Source organism: Podarcis vaucheri, assembly GCF_965113315.1.
Source record: "Podarcis vaucheri genome assembly, chromosome: 5".
Taxonomy (NCBI): Eukaryota; Metazoa; Chordata; class Lepidosauria; order Squamata; family Lacertidae; genus Podarcis; species Podarcis vaucheri.
The window spans coordinates 83,240,919-83,257,350 of NC_138763.1; the positions used below are offsets into that span (position 1 = coordinate 83,240,919).

Consider the following 16,432-nt stretch of genomic DNA (forward strand, 5'->3'; position numbering starts at 1 on the left):
CTCCTGATCGTTTGTTGCTGTTTTTGGAGAAGCAGCCTTGGAAGCTGCAGTTGTGAGCTGAAGAGGGGGCAGCTTAACCTTTCCTGCTCAAAACCCACACCAAGTTGTTGTCTTGCTCCCAGGGGGAAATATATGGAGTCCCCACATCTTTTCCTCTGCAGAAAGTTAAACAGTCCAGGGAGGTTATTTCTAAGCAACCAGCAGCAGGAGGGGAAAGGATTAAGTACCCCCGCCCCAGCCTTTCCTCTGCTCACACAGCTGCTCTTCAGTTTTGCGTTAAAAGTCAGCAAACTGCTCACAATAGTCTTGTGAAATACTCAGTTTGGGTTTGAGTTGCAGGTGCCCAGGAGCAGGGTGGGAGACAGAGAGATGAAAGGCAAGGCACTCCAGTCAACATATATGTACGCGAGTAACAACGTTTTAAATAAGCACCCCCAGCATCTCCCTCAAAGGCAATTACGGACTATGGGTTGGTTCCAGACTGTTAGTTGAACCTAGGCCTCACTAGGACAGATTAGACAAGACGCGAGTCCCATTGGTTTCAGTGGGAACTAAGTTTGACCAACTTAGCGTGCGTTCCAACCCAATGTTTTACCAATGACAACCATAACACAGATACCATCTCTGATAAATGCTTGTTGGAATTCTGTGCCATCACAGAGAAAGTAAATCTACTCCATACAAGAGAAACAGGGAACCTCTGGCCCTCTTGTTGCTGGACTTTTAACTGCCTCCATCTCTGTCCACTCTGGCTGGGGTGATGGAGTCCAGCAACTTTGTTGCAGAGAAGATGGAACATGAACTCAACATGGGCGTGCTATCTTCAAGTTCATGTTCTGTAATGTTTGCTTCAATTTACATTGTGTCCTGACACCATTACAATGTGTGTGTTTTTGTCCCACCAAGCAGTTATATAAAGTGAGGTGGGGGGAAAGGCTCATTGTAATGTCAGGGTAGGTGTTCACTTGAACTGGAAGCTTGGGGGACACAATTCAAACTGCAGGGCCACCTTCTTTGTATATTACATCCAGTTCTGCACTTAGTACAGCTTGCTGGCAAAGGAAGGAGAACAGGGGAACAGGAAAATATGTGTAGCGTTTATCACTTGCAAACACACAACTGTACCCTCTTGTCGTGTCACTGTCAGCTGAGTCAATAATTTGTTACAGCAAGCTTGGCTATCTTTGTGTGAGCAGACAGATTGGAGAATGAGTCTTTTTTCCTGCTTTGGTCAAAGGTTTTTGACTTATCAGAACTTGAAACTGTGCGTTAAATAACAAGAATGAATTGATAGCCTTCCACCAAAGAAACAGATGTCAGCTGCTACCCGCCCCCCCCAAAAAAAGATACCAAACTTGCTTAACAAACTTAGCTCCATTTTACAGGTGGTTCTCAAATATCAGCAAAGGAAATCAATGACATTTCTTTATTATTATTTATATCATAAGATCTCCGGATGATTCACAGAATAAAACACAGGATAAAAACAAGTAAATAAGTGAAAACAAAACAGCAAGACAATAACTCCCCCTTCCCACAGACACATTTAAATGGCTGTAGAATATTAATCAGCCAAAGGCCTAGTTGAAGGGGAACATTTTTGCCTGGCACCTAAAATATATATAATGAAGGAGCCAGGCAAACTTCCCTGGGGAGAGCATTCCACAAATGGGGAGCCATTACAGAGAAGGCCCCGTGTTCATGTTGCCACCCTCCAGACTACACATGGAAGGGCCTCAGATGATGGAGGCAGAGTATTGCCATCCTGAGCCGTCATTTCAAACATAAAAGTAAGATTTCCAAATAGTATAGAAACATCCCCCCCCCACACACAAGTCAGCAACAAGCATCAGAAAACAGCAATGACTGACTGTAGCGAAGAACTTGAGATATAGATGTTACTAAGGAGCAATCACGTGAGCTGAAATACACATGAGACAGGCAACAGCCCACACTTACCCTCTCTAAATGGCAGAATCCCACACAGAAGTGGGAACATCTGCAGAGAACATTTAGAGAAGCAAGATGGTGTGATTATATGCCATACCACTTCTGCTTCCACTTGGGAACAGTTGTGGGTTCCTGGCCACATAGAAGCTGCAAGGGCATATATAAACCAGGCCTAAATCAAGGGGGTGGGGAACTACACCAGTCTGGTTTTTTTTAAGGTTAAAGTCATAACATAACTGGACATAGGTCGTTTGTCTCCCAAACTAAACAGGCATTCTGAACATCATGAACCCCAGTGCACATAGCCTTCTCCAACCTCATATTAATGTTCTATCAGTCATGCTTCCTTCATGCTCCACTCCCTTCTACTGTGATGAGTTCCAGACCTCTGAACATATGTTGCCCCAGCTATTGATAATTCATCTGTCCTCAAGCGAGTTTAAGATCTTAGTAATTCTTCCATAGATCATAAGTTCTGCATTAACATGATGGATTCACTCAACTAGGCATTAAAATGTAATGTATGATGGGGTTTTCTATAAAAATAAATGGTCATATATTTTGCAAATGTTAGCTGCTCATCTCTGGCAATAAGATGGAGAGAGGGGAAGAGAAGCGTTATATTCTGTTCTGCAGATTTAAGGAGATTCATCTACTTCTGTTCTAGTACTCAGCTGCTGCTAAAAGAGGTGGGAGAAAATACACTATGTGACTGGTACACAGCATGTGGGCTGATACATAAAATATGTAGGATTTTCAAAGGGAACATTTCAACATTACCTTAACTATCTTCAAAGGCTGTGGCCTAATCACAAATGCACACTTGTATGAATCATGGATCCTGCAGCCACTACCCAAATAGTTGGCTTGACCACCGTAGCCTTGAAGGGAAAAAAACAAAAAACCCTACAGGATTTATTTGCGTATTATCAGACCCATGCACATTGTCTCTAGTGATTTAATTGACAGGTAGGGCACTTCCAAATGGCTGCTGTTTTTAGGTGGTATTCATTAGCATACTGGCACATTCAAGTTGCACAGTTAAAGCTGGTATGGAGATTTTGTGTGACAAAATTGCTTTCCACAAGATTGGACTTTTTGCAATAAGGAGAATGATGGAGAAATAAATATTGGAAAGTGTGGGATAAAACTTGCTTGATGCAAAGTCATCTAACCTCTTCACAAACAAATCAGGATGAATTCTGAATAAGCAAGTCATCTGTAAGGGGTCTTAGATAAGGTTGCCATATTTAAAAAGGTGAAAATCCGGAGACAAAAGTTGTTGAGCTTTCAGCTACTTCACTGCCCGGATGTATGGCAACCCTACCTTAGATATTACCTCTCAAACAAGAAGACGAGGTGATGCTGAGGCAAGGCAGTTAGACATGATCTACTGCTTGCCACACTATGTATTTTCATGCATATTTTTCTTGGACAGCTAGGATTTTCCCACTGTAGTCCAAAGGCAAAAATATGAAAACAGAAACTTCTTGCATACAATAATTATATTAAAGTCTTTGCACAATAAATTCAGTTATCTTCTGCTTTCTGGCACTACAACAACTTTGAGAGAATGAATCACAGGCAGTAAAAATAAAATTTCCCTTGGTGGTCTTGTGGCTTTGACCATAGGACAAGCAGGGAGAGAGAGAAATCCTCATTCACTGACAGATGGAGAGTCAAGGGAAGCATAGAGGATGAGGGGTCTGGAGAATGGAGAGCATTTGACCTTGTCAAGCAATGGTACTGGTACACAGTGCTAGGCAATTTGGTAGAGATTGTTCACGAATTATACATGTCTACTGTACTGTTGGCAAGCTGTGCTATGTACCGGTATGTTGTCTGTACGATGAAATGTTCAGATTAAACTCAGAGTTGAGGGTGTATGCCAGATCCTTCCAGCCTAAGTCTGCAATTCTAAGCCCATTTATAAACCTCATTGAATTCAATTGGACTTCTGAGTAGACCAGGTTAAACTGCATTGGTATTAACTACATGGGAAGTTACTTGGGAGGGAAGGGATTACTCTGGGAATCCTATGCCTGCTTAGAATTAAGTTCCATTGATTCTTAACATTTTCACAAAGATCCCAGGAACAAAGATCCATATTCCTCTTAGAAGGAAGTCCATACTCCTTACTCTAACTCTGTGCAGACTAAGAGGGAACTGTAAACACATATTGTTACACAGAACAAAGACTGCAACTCTAAACTAGAAGTTTTGTCTTACTTACATCAAGCTTGGTTCACACATGCATGGTTACTATGTGATGGCTGACACATGTAAGGGCTTGCATGTGGAAGTGGAGTGATCTAACACTACAGACAGAAGCAGAAAATTATTTACATTTGCAGGCCTCCTCAGGCGTTAAAAATGTGTACAATGAAATGAAGGGGCCAATCATGCAAGAGGGTCTAATGAAACACACAGGTTATGGCAGTGCCACTACTATTGTGCAGTCATTGTACCTGCTTTGAACACCTTGTAGTTGTTATCATCATCATCATCATCATCATCATCATCATCATTTATTATATCACCTTTTGCCCAGACCAGGACTCAAATCTTACATGGCCTGCAAACCAAGAAAAATCATACCATCTGTAGAAAAATGTAGTTATCTGCGTATGTAAATACGTGATGTAGTCTATTTTGGCTGGTGGTTGTCAAAATGATACCAGTTATCTAATGATTAGATTCTAACCCTGAGAAGAAGACATTCACATTCCTTTTTTTATTCTTTTCCTTGTCTTCCCAACACAGAGGACATATATCTTTACCTTCCTACTGAGTTCCAGAGTCTTCATTCACCCCCATGAACTCCTAGCTAAAGTGGGGCAAATCTGCCTTAAACAGAAGCAGCAACTGGAGACTGGAGTCGACGCAGACAAGGTATGTGGAATTCAAAGCTTCTCACTGGTTTAGATGCAATGTATTTTTCTTCTTCTCTCCCTGAAATCTCTACATCCTCTTGTCAAACAGGTTCTTCCAACTAACAGATACAATCTCCTAGTCACCAGCTGTACCCTTTTGCTAACCTATTCATTTTTGCACGTGCTGTATATACTCAGTAATACGAACTTTACTGCCAGTTGTACTTACTGGAACTGGCACAGTGTTATTGCTGTGGGTAGGAGAACTGAATCTCATAGCTGTTTTCGTGCGCTGAGCAACCGCGTTGGCTGTTTTGCACAGCAATGCTGCCAGGGTAATTGCATTTACATCGTGATAAGCACGGCTGTGTGAGTCTTCCTTGAAACAAACACCTGTAAATTTCACCTTAGCAGCCATTACTGAACGTACCTAGCATCATCTGAGTCAAATGTTAAAACAAACAAAACATTATCTGTGTGAGACTTTACAGAGACAGCCTCATGTGCAAGGTGCCTACGACTGCAGCATTCTCAGGCAATAGATTCTGGGCGTGCTAATGCTACATGTGTAGGAAACACACTGCAACAGCCATTAATTTATCTTATGTCAGACTGTTGCTAAAGATCAGGAGTGGGACCTGTTAGAAAAATGGACAGGGGGTGGGAGAGTTGGATAGCTCAGTCAGTAGAGCATGAGACTCTTAATCTCAGGCTCGTGAGTTCGAGCCCCACATTGGGCAGAATATTCCCGTATTGCAGTGGATTAGACTACACGAACCTTCGTGGTCCCTTCCAACTCTACAATTCTCTGATTCTATGAACTAGCATTGATTCTACCTATTATAACTCCCGGTTCCACTTACCATTCACTGTCCTGCCTCGCCCCTCACCAAGCCCATTGGGCACCACTGTCCCTAAACAAATAAGTTGCTTTAACAAGCCCAGCATACATATACATTGGGACTGATCCTCATTAAACCATGTATAATGAATCAGTCCCTTGCTTTCTCCATGCTTCTGGGCATCCCCACCAGAAGAGAATGGCTGAGGATAGAAGAGTAACGCACTGGAGTCTAGACTCTAGGAGTCCTATCTCCTCTGTCCTTTCAAAAGCTTGCAAATATTTATTTTCAGGACAATATTTGAAGTCTTTCTTATGTCACACTGTCATATTCTAGAGACATTAACTCTTACATAGTAAGAGGAAATGGTTATGTATCAAGATTCTGGTTTCCTCTTCTCAAATGTTGGAGGAGACGGCATTGTTTATTGCGTCTGTTGAGCTTTCTTCAGCAGAACAGTTCTTGTTTTAATTTTGTCCGTGATCTGCTAAGGAATCGTGAGTTCTGAAAAGTCATAGTGCTGCCAGTCAAAGCTTACTACTGTGCAAAATAGATGAAACACACAGAGCTCTGATGCACTGTGATAAGGTACCTGTATAAACAAACTATTAAATCAAATACCAGTTGGGTGGCGTGTGAGCAGAAACCCTGGCAAGAAGCCAGGCTTTGTGGTTATGTGCTTATACTTATCATTCCTTTATTAATGACATCACCAGCCACTAGCAAAATCTCACAGAAAATGTTCCAAGACACAAGCTGACAGATTAAACACAAACTTTAGCCCTGCTCAGATCCACTTGGGAGGCTTTTGCTGCTTTATTTGACAAGGGAGAGGGTCTCGGTGTTTTAAAATACCACGTTTTCATAAATATGTCAGAGGGTTGTTAACCCTGCCAAAAAGTAGCAAGTTAACTTTATAAGGCTATATAATAGGGACAAGGGGGGAAATCAGATATTGCCCTCCTTAGGGAACTGCCAGAATGTAATTTGTAGCTAGAATCCAGAAAATTGCTGAAAAGGTAGAACTATTTAGGACCTGCATGCATGATAGCTATCAACACTGCCCCCCCCCCCACAGTAAATCAAAGGAGTGCTGTTTCATTTCTTTAAGTTTTCCACTGCCCAAATTTTCCACTGGATATGTGTCAAAAATGGTATTATTATTATTATTATTATTATTATTATTAAAACCCACTCTCTTCTCTTTGAACAGCTCAGTTTGATTTATTGCAGTGTTTCTCGAACTTGGGTCTCCAGCTGTTTATAAACCACAGTTCCCATCATCACTGATCACTGTGGTCCTGCTGGCTAGGGATGACAGGAGTTCTAGTCCAAAAACTAACAAGCATCTCAACTGGAGGTGGGGAGGACTGATACTTTCCCAGAAGAACTAATTGCCTAAAATGGGGGGAGGGGAGCCTGTGACCTTTTAGATCCCATCTACAGCTGCCATCACCCCTGGCCATTATGGGCCCTGCTGGTTGGAGATGATGGGAGATGAGAGTCCAGCAATGTCTGGAAGTCCACATGTTCCCCTACCCTAAACGCTTCACTGTATCTTGAATTTCTCCACCCTGTTTGTGGGGAGAGGAATTGGGGGGACCATTTTGCCAGATTTCTTTCAGGAGGAGTTCTCCAACTGTTCTTGCGGGTGTGGCTCATCATTAGCACAGCTTCTTTGTCTCTTCCCCCCTGAATATTTTTTGTTGCTGATGCTGCAGATGCTGCAACTGTGCTGGCAGCTTGGCCATCAATTTGCATCCCACCCAAAGCCCAGCGCAGCTCGAGGGCGGTTGGAGGGGGAAATGGTGGTCACCATGATAGATGGCAGAGAATTCTGCAAAATGGATTGGGGGGGGCAGAGAAAGATCTTGACCATCTTCTTAGAAAAAAATGTGTATTCTGAGAAATTTTGGCTCAGTTCTAGTTTTCGTTCAATCCTCAAGTGCACAGTAATCAAGCACAGTGAAATTAAAGGATATATATTCACATGTGAACCTGGTCTTTGGAATTTTAGAAGTTAGGCAGGGAGGGTGATTGGCCATTATCCTGCTACCAACCCTTCAGAGACTGCTGCTTAAGTCCTCTGTTTCTCCTTCCACACATCACTCTTTCCTTGTTAACCTTGGGGACAAATGTTAAAACACAGAGTCTAGCCCAGGAACTGCCAGTTTCCATTTTCTGCCCTAGACGCTGCATCTGCTGGGTGGTAGAACCGTTGTTCCTTGCAGTTCTTAAATGACCCTTTTCTAGAATTCCTATGTAATCTGTTTAGACATTAATATCGCAAGCAAGTGGCTGAGTCTCCAGCAGATTGTCTTTGGTGAGTTGTTAAGAATCAATAAAGAGCTGCTAGGTTATTTTTCTTAAAGAACAAAAAAAAAAAAAAAAACAAAGCCTGAAATACTGGAGCCTAAGGATCACTTTCTTTATGTTAAGCAATCGTAAGGCATTTTCTTCTTTCTCCGAAAAGGGAACCTGTCTGCTTGACATCCCCTAGAGCTCTGTAAATTCCCAGGCAAGGGTGGAAATCATGGAAGGAATAACCCTTCCCTTGCTTGCTTGAAGTGGCTGTGGGTGGGGAGAAACTTGAAGCAACTGGCTGGAATGACAAACAAAGGAAATGGTTGCTCCCCCAAACTTTGCTGAGAGCATTATTTCTGCTCCTTCTCACAGCAAAACTTAAATCATTTTCTCTCGCTGAGAACTTTAATTAAATGTCATTAGCTAATAAACCCAAGCACAGTGAAGAAAAGGTACAACAACAGAGCTATTAGGAGAAATGAATAAGATGACCTGTGACCAACGAGTATTTAGGAAGTCCCCACCCTCCAAAGCCTGGATGAAGCTCAAATGACTCAGTAATGAAGGAAATCTAAATTTCCATCTCCCTCCAAAAAAGGCTGCATTGGAATTTGCTGATACTAGACTCCAACCAATATGTAATGAAACTAGAAGAATGATCTTGCCTCGTGACACCTGATTACAACGTAGAAAGATGTACATGTTCCTTGTACAGTGGTACCTCAGGTTAAATACGCTTCAGGTTACATACGCTTCAGGTTACAGACTCCGCTAACCCAGAAATAGTGCTTCAGGTTAAGAACTTTGTTTCAGGATGAGAACAGAAATCGTGCTCCAGCGGTGTGGCAGCAGCAGGAGGCCCCATTAGCTAAAGTGGTGCTTCAGGTTAAGAACAGTTTCAGGTTAAGAACGGACCTCTGGAATGAATTAAGTACTTAATCCGAGGTACCACTGTATAGTAAATGCACTGGATTTTGGGAAGTGCTGGAAATGACACTTGGTCCAATTCAAGGTGCCCAATGGCCATTTGCTGCAGGAATCACCACCTATCTTAAATATTTACATTGGATTTAGGAAGGAGTTAGACCATTGATCTATGCGGCTCAGTAACTGGCAGCAGCACTCCAAGGTCTTAGGCAGAAGTCTTTCATAAGCCCTACCTGGAGATACCAGGTTGAACCCAAGATCTTTTACATGTCACGAATATGTCCTGCCACTGACCTAGGTGCCTTCCCACTTTGCAAGCTTGTTCAAAGGGCTGGCTTTGATTTTCAGAACCCCAAAAGCCCTGGGCCCTCAGTATCTGAAGGGGCACGTCAGCACTTTATTCCTTCATATTCATTATGATATTCAGAAGCAGCTCTGCTTAGGGCAATGTTTGCAAACCTGGAGTCCTTTCTCGTTGTAACTCTCCCTGAGAAACCCACCTGGCAAAACCTTCTTTTGTTTTTTGTTTTTTTTAAAATAAAAAAACAGCTTTTGAGCTGCCAGAGAAGACAGTGCCTTTCCTTCACCCTGCCTGCTTGTCTGTGTGTGTTTGTGGGGCGGTTTACTATGCATTTTAAATATCAGGCATCAAATTGGCATGAAACCACATTTATTTTTATGTTGATATTTTGTAAGCTGCTATGAGGACTTGCAGCGCTGCGGGACGCATAAATAAATGCCACAATCCAGTCACAGTTAAAAGCGCTTTCGCTTCCTGTTGTTTTTAACGAGGAAGCTAAGCATACGCTTAAATCAACGTGCTTAACTTTGACTGGCTAATGTCTAAAACAAAATAAACCCAAGGGATGCATTGTCTGTATGGAAGAAGCTGGAGACAGAGCTTTCTGACAAAATGTGCTTTAAAGCCGTAGAGCAAGCCGCTAAAACTTTGCATCAAAGGTATCCCTTAATTTTTCCTTTCTTTTATGGCTGTTGTGTATGCACTTGAGACAGCTGAAAGAACCAAACTGCACCCCCCCCCAACACACACCACACTGATGCAAAGCCTTGAGGATGCTGAGCTAAGCATTAGACACACCTGCTCTCTCCTTTTAATGCTCTCTATTGGAAGAAAGACAGAAAGGGATTTGTAAGACCAGCTGAGACTTTAGCCTAACACAACTTATTTTTCCTTTTGTTTTCATATGCCACTGTTAATGATTCAAAGATCTGGCACTTGGGGTGCCATCTGGTTACCCAGAAGTCACCGTCAAGGAAAGTCTCCTTGGCTCATTGATTAACCACTCTGCATTCTTTCCTAGGCAAAGCTTAAGTCCTTTGCTGCCAAGATCATTCAGCTCCTGAAAGAATGGACTGAAACATTCCCCTATGACTTCCAGGATGAGAAATCTATGAAAGAGCTGAAGGAAATTGCTCACAGGATCACACAGTGTGATGAGGTAAGGGGAGGAACACACACACATGCAGGTGGAACAGATACCACTACCACCCGTCCCAACCTATAATTTGTCTTGACAGGTTGCAAATATTTGCTAGATGCGTTGAGGCACCACAACTGCTGACCATGACTTGCCTAAATGGTATTAACAAGAGCAGAGGAGTTGGCCCTTTCTGCCTTTTCAGGGACCTCTTACTCCTCAAATTTTATGTACAGCTGACCACACCACCACTATTGAGTAACTCACGGTACTTGCTACCATTGCAACTCCCTTATGGGACCGGTCTTAATGTAATCCTAGCAATGAGAGAGCCCAAACCCCCATATATGTGTTTCACTTGCTCCCCCTAATCTCAAGTGGTGAAGGCAAGAGCCCAGAAAGGCCACTGGGATTGGGGGAGAGGGAGGTATCAATTGGTAGGGGGCATGGGGCGGTGGGGGCAGCCCGTCCCACATGTTATTCCAGGGGGGTAACAAAAAAAACCCAGTAGATCGTTGCCGCACCAATTGGCCCCCCGGGTGGATCACCGTCACGCCGATCAGCCCCCTGGGTGGATTGCCACCATGCCATTCGGCCCCCCTGGGCGAATCAACCCACCCCCGGTTGCACGGCATATGCGCCTCTCCGGGTGCCCGAGCGACTAGCTCCGCCACTGCTTAGGGAGGCCCTGAGGTTTGCAGAAGAGCAAAATGTTGTGTTTTTTTAAAGTAAAACAAAAACAGGTCTAAGTGGGTAGCCCTCTGCTACATCAGAAAATACAGCTAAATGAAAACTGAGTGCACTCAGTAGCCAGGGACACTAAGAATCAATTGGAATAGAAAAACAACAGTTGGAAGAGAGTGGAATGTCATGTCTAGAAGGAACGGCTGCCTAGAACCCTGGACAGAAGCACTCCTTCTAGGGAGGGAGGGTACACTGCAACATTTTCTTGCAGGCTCCATTTGTGTGGCATACTATTGGATAGTGCTTGGATGTTCGCCATATTCCTGTAAGGCAACTGGCCTATTATTTTTTCTTACTGCTGGTGTGATGTCAACATATTCCTTTAGAATTTCCATATCTCACTGTAAAATTGGAAGGGGCTTTTCAGGTAGGTTGGCGGCCATCTGTCACGGATGCTTTAGCTGAGTTTCCTGCCTTGCAGAGGGTTGGACTAGATGACCCTTGGGGTCCCTTCCAGCTCTACAGTTCTGATTCTATATGAATTGCCTGTGCATCAAGGCACAGCCTACCAAGTGGTGCCAAGGTACAAAATTCACACATGGCCTTGTGATTAAAAACTGCCTATTGTACCTTATTTTATGTTGATAAATCAAATACATTCTGAAAGCACACAGGTAGGAGGGGATAAAAGGCTCTAACTAGATCCTTACAGCATAATCCTAAAGTTGTTTACTCCAAAGTCTAGCTGAGTTCAGTGGTATTTGCTTCCTGAGTCTATGTCTGGTTAGGCATGTTGCCTAAGTACTATAAAGGGTAGAGCGAGAAGAATGCTGTCTTTTTGAAATGACTGTTCCAAATATATATTTGAGATTGGCCCCAGAGGTTTAAGAGTGACAGGCATGTGTCTGTTTAAAATGTTAATGGCCAAAAAGACTAGAGTGGTGCAACAGCTTTGGCAGCAATGCATGATGATTGGAGGTGATGCTTTGATATTAAAGGTGTTGTCAAGAGTAGCATGACAAGTTTCAGGATGTCAGCAATGTTGTTTACCTGCATTTTATTAAGCTGTCACAACCTGAAGTCAAGAGGAAATGATTAAGGCTATGTGCTGGGTTTTTAAACGGTGTGTGCACAAACACTCGTACAATCTTACACTAAAGGAAAACAATTATATTTGTTTTATGTTCAGTTTTCATTAACTGGGTCATTTTTAAAATTGGAGGAAACACTCCTGTCTCCTCCTTGTCTCCCATTCATCAGCGAGGCTATACCTGAATCAAGAATAATAAGTTGTAAAAATAATTCATCTTGGTAAAGGCCTATGCTTCTCAGGCTGTAAAACATGCCTACAAATATCCAACAAGATCAACAATAGCATGCGAGCCAATAAAATGGGGACAGGGAGAGTTGTGTATATGTGTTTGCATACCTATGCAAAAGAACAATAAACTGCTATAAGGCCACCTGCTTATGATGTACAATTTCTGTACATGTCTACTCAAAAGTAAGCCCCACTGCCTTCAGTGTGATTTACACTCACGTAAATGTACCTAAGGGACGCGGGTGGCGCTGTGGGTTAAACCACAGAGCCTAGGATTTGCCTGTTCAAATCCCCGCGACGGGGTGAGCTCCCTTTGCTCGGTCCCTGCTCCTGCCAACCTAGCAGTTCGAAAGCATGTCAAAGTGCAAGTAGATAAATAGGTACCACACTGGCGGGAAGGTAAACGGCATTTCCATGCACCGTTCTGGTTCGCCAGAAGCGGCTTAGTCATGCTGGCCACATGACCTGGAAGCTGTACGCCAGCTCCCTCGGCCAATAAAGCGAGATGAGCACCGCAACCCCAGAGTCGGCCACGACTGGGCCTAGTGGTCAGGGGTCCCTTTACCTTTACCTTTAAGTGTACCTAGGATATCAGCCTGATCTAGACATATGTCTTTTCAATTGAGAGCCATGTGCAATCCTTCACATTTAAGTGGTAATAATGTGGGAACATCAAATCACCATTTGAAAAATCAGATCTTGCTGATCTGAAGATTGCATACTCACTCTTGTCAATATGTCCCCAAAATGCAATATCTGAAGTATCTGTGGAAACAAAGGGGAGGTTGGTGCATGCCAGAGGCGCCAAGCTCTGCCCGACTTTGGGGAGGAGGCCCTTTGCGTGTGCATGACATCACACATGTGACACTCTGCCAGGAGGCCCAGTGAAATTAACCTCTGCTGTAGGTTTAGGCTAGCCAAGGTAACTCTCTCAGCCCATGTTTCTGATGTCTAGGGCATCCTAGGGACATGGTTCTACTTGTCAGACTTTTGTGCTTATATTCATATGCTGTGGTAACATAGCAGTCAGGTAACAGCCATAAAATAAACATGCTGACATTGGCAATGTCGCTTGCCGTGGAGACTCAAGGATGACACAGACAGGTTGCTTTTGCTGCCTGAGTAAGCAAAGATGCAAGACATACCAAGGATTTCAGACATGAGCAGGGCCCAAGTGTATTGCGTAGGCAGTTCTTTAAAGTCTCGGTGCAGTAAGGAATACTAAAGGAAGATCAAGCAGCCTACATGCCTATGCAAGCAGGATGACAACATTTATCAAGGTTCATGGCCATGTGCTTGAGGTCACAATTGAGCAACAAGCCAAATTAACACAGACGTCAGCAAGGAGAGTTTATGCAGACTCAGTCAGTTGTGGCAACATTGTCCTTGCTTATATATGTAACTAGAGCTTGTGTCTAAGGTGAGAGGTTATTGTTCCTCTTCCGCAGGACTCTAGCAAGGCTATACATTACACAGATAACATGGAAAGCAGCCTGAATATTCTTGACTAGATGCCTCTATCAAGGAAAGGTGGAGCATCTTAATATACTCACTTCCCCTCATTTTCTCCTGCATTCCTGATGTTGCAGCTGATGTTGAACTGTGCTTTGGGCTAAGAGTCACTGAGCTGGTTCTTTCCTTGATTGTTAGCTCCCATGTGATTTGAAACAAAACCGTCCAACTGTTAACTGAACTAGAATCATAGAGTTGTATAGTTAGAATCCTGAGGCTCATGTAGTCCAACTCCTTGCAGTGCAGGAATATGCAGCTCTCCCATGTAGGGATCAAACCTGCAACCTTGGCATTATCAGCACCACACTCTACCCAACTGAGCTATCCTAGGCTAACTAACTGCTGGCTGGCTGGCTGCCTAAGACAATAAACTGTAAGCTGTTCTAGTAGTTCTATATGACTAGAATGGATTGGCAGTTGTAGCTTCCATTCAGGGGCATTGTTGACTCAAGTCATTTAAATACTTAGCATCCTCCCTGTTTTGGCTGGTATCTCAAATCACCTGGCAATCCTACACAAATCAGAATGATGATGCAATTCATCTGCAAAAAGCTCTCCAATCCTCCTGAGGGCTTATTCAGCACATGAACTGACTTGATACTGAATTCTAGTATCCCAGTCAGAAATCTTTCCAGCGTAATTCTGATTAACAAAGAGGCAATCTAGAATTTCCTCAGCCAGGAATAATTAACAACAGTCTGTTTTATTGATTAGGAAAATGGAACTGTGAAGAAGATCATCAGCCAGATGACGCAGAATCTACTGATGACTCTTGCGGCACGCAATCAGTACCAGGAGATCAGAGAGAAGTTCCGCCAACCCGTGACTGACAAAGGCACAATCCTTAAAACAAAGCCTCAGTCGTCACAGAAGGACATACTGAGTGTTTGCTGTGACCCACTTGTCCTTGCGCAGCAACTCACACACATTGAGCTGGTGAGTTCCTTTATCTTCCATCTACTTGAAGGTTTAGCAGGGCCAGGGCAAGCTGTTCTCCAGCCGAGCTCTGAGTTACAGCTTGAAGGTTTGAGAAAAGTGGCTTCTAGATATAAGAGAGACCGAAGGAAGAAGGGAGCCTGGCAGTTACAGAGACAATGAACTCACTTGAGCTGGAGAGAGAAAAGACCACTTGCGACTGATCACTTTCTCACTCCTGCAACCTCTTTTAGGAGATTCATTGCATTATCAAACTCTTGTTCCTGACTTGGAATATCTCAAGGGGGAAAAGGGAGGGGGAAGAGGAGTCACAGTCAACGTCAGAAGCTCACTGTCTTCTAAATCATTCTAATGAGTACTTCAGCCATACATGCTACCAGGACTGGTTTCAAATGTCATCTCAGAGCAAGGCTAACACACCCAGAGACTAGGAGAGACAAATGAAAGCAGAAATCTTTCCCAAGGACCACCTCTCTTAAAGGTCCAACCACATATCTGCATTACTGTCCCCTGGTTCCCCGACCTGGAGTAAGGGATGCCAAATATTAACCTGGAAGCTCTGCTGCTGAATATGCAGCTGTGAAACCACCTGCCCCACTACATCAATGGTTATTTTGCCCACCCATCACTCCTCTCTGCTGTGCTGGGCGGCTAGAATCTGATCTGGCCCGACAGGGCTGTCTGGCTGTCACAGCTCTCTGTTCCTCATATGTGTGCTTGCAAAATTGACGGCCTTTGCTATCTTGCTGTATCTAGGAGAGGGTGAGCAACATTTACCCCGAGGACCTCATGCAAATAGTCAGCCACGTGGACTCCCTGGATAATCACAAGGTGTGTACAAAGTGTGAACACAGTGGCAGTTTGAAACAGGGCTACAGGTAACATTGTGTGCATGGCTTATACAGGTGTTTAAAATTAAAGGCAAACTTATCTTGTTTCTGTAACAGTTTAAGTGCTATAATTCCCCCCAAAGAATCTTGAGCATTTTAGCTTGGTAAGGGCATGGTATGGGTTAGGATTAAGATCCTTGGCCAGAAATCACTAGGCTACTATCTTCCACCCAGAACTACAGTTTCCAGGATTTCCTCAAGAAAGAGGATGACTGTTACACCAGACTAAATCCATAGCGCAGGCCACCCCTTGCCAAGCAGGAGCCCTCTAGATACTTTGGACCGCAACTCCCATCAATCACAGTCCTGTGGTGACTGGAGCTGATGGGAGTTTTGGTACACAACAACTGGTGTAGACATTCCATCAATAGCTGCCCAATCTGCCACATTTAAGCTGACACCCAGTTCCTATGGCACATACCAAGTTTTTGTACAACCCGTGAATCGAATGTAAAGAAATAGGAAAATTATCACCCGCAGTATTTAGCTAGTTTCTTGAACTGTCAAACAACCAAGCTGCACTTGGATATGGAAGAATCAAGAAAGGATAGCCAATGTGGTGCCATTCAGATGTTGCTGAACTCTCAACTCCCAGCAAGCTTGGTAAATATTCAGGGATTATGAGAGCTGAAGTCCAATATCATCTGTAAGGACCATATGGCTAGCTCTGCTCTAATAGGACAGCTCCTGTTAAATAAGCTGACTGCACTGATTTCTTCACTAGCTGAGGCTTTCAGTACATTTTAATATATTG

General features: G+C 43.5%; 1 protein-coding gene across 4 annotated transcripts in view; it reads left to right on the forward strand.

Annotated features, from left to right (window-relative positions):
- RASGEF1A (RasGEF domain family member 1A) overlaps positions 1-16,432 on the forward strand; it is a 240,019-nt gene that overhangs the window by 208,762 nt on the left and 14,825 nt on the right. For all 4 annotated transcript variants that reach the window (XM_082222470.1, XM_082222467.1, XM_082222469.1 and 1 more), the window contains exons 3-6: positions 4,714-4,842; positions 10,219-10,356; positions 14,567-14,788; positions 15,545-15,619. In XM_082222470.1, coding sequence (XP_082078596.1) covers positions 4,714-4,842; positions 10,219-10,356; positions 14,567-14,788; positions 15,545-15,619 — 564 coding nt within the window. The remainder of the gene's footprint in view (positions 1-4,713; positions 4,843-10,218; positions 10,357-14,566; positions 14,789-15,544; positions 15,620-16,432) is intronic.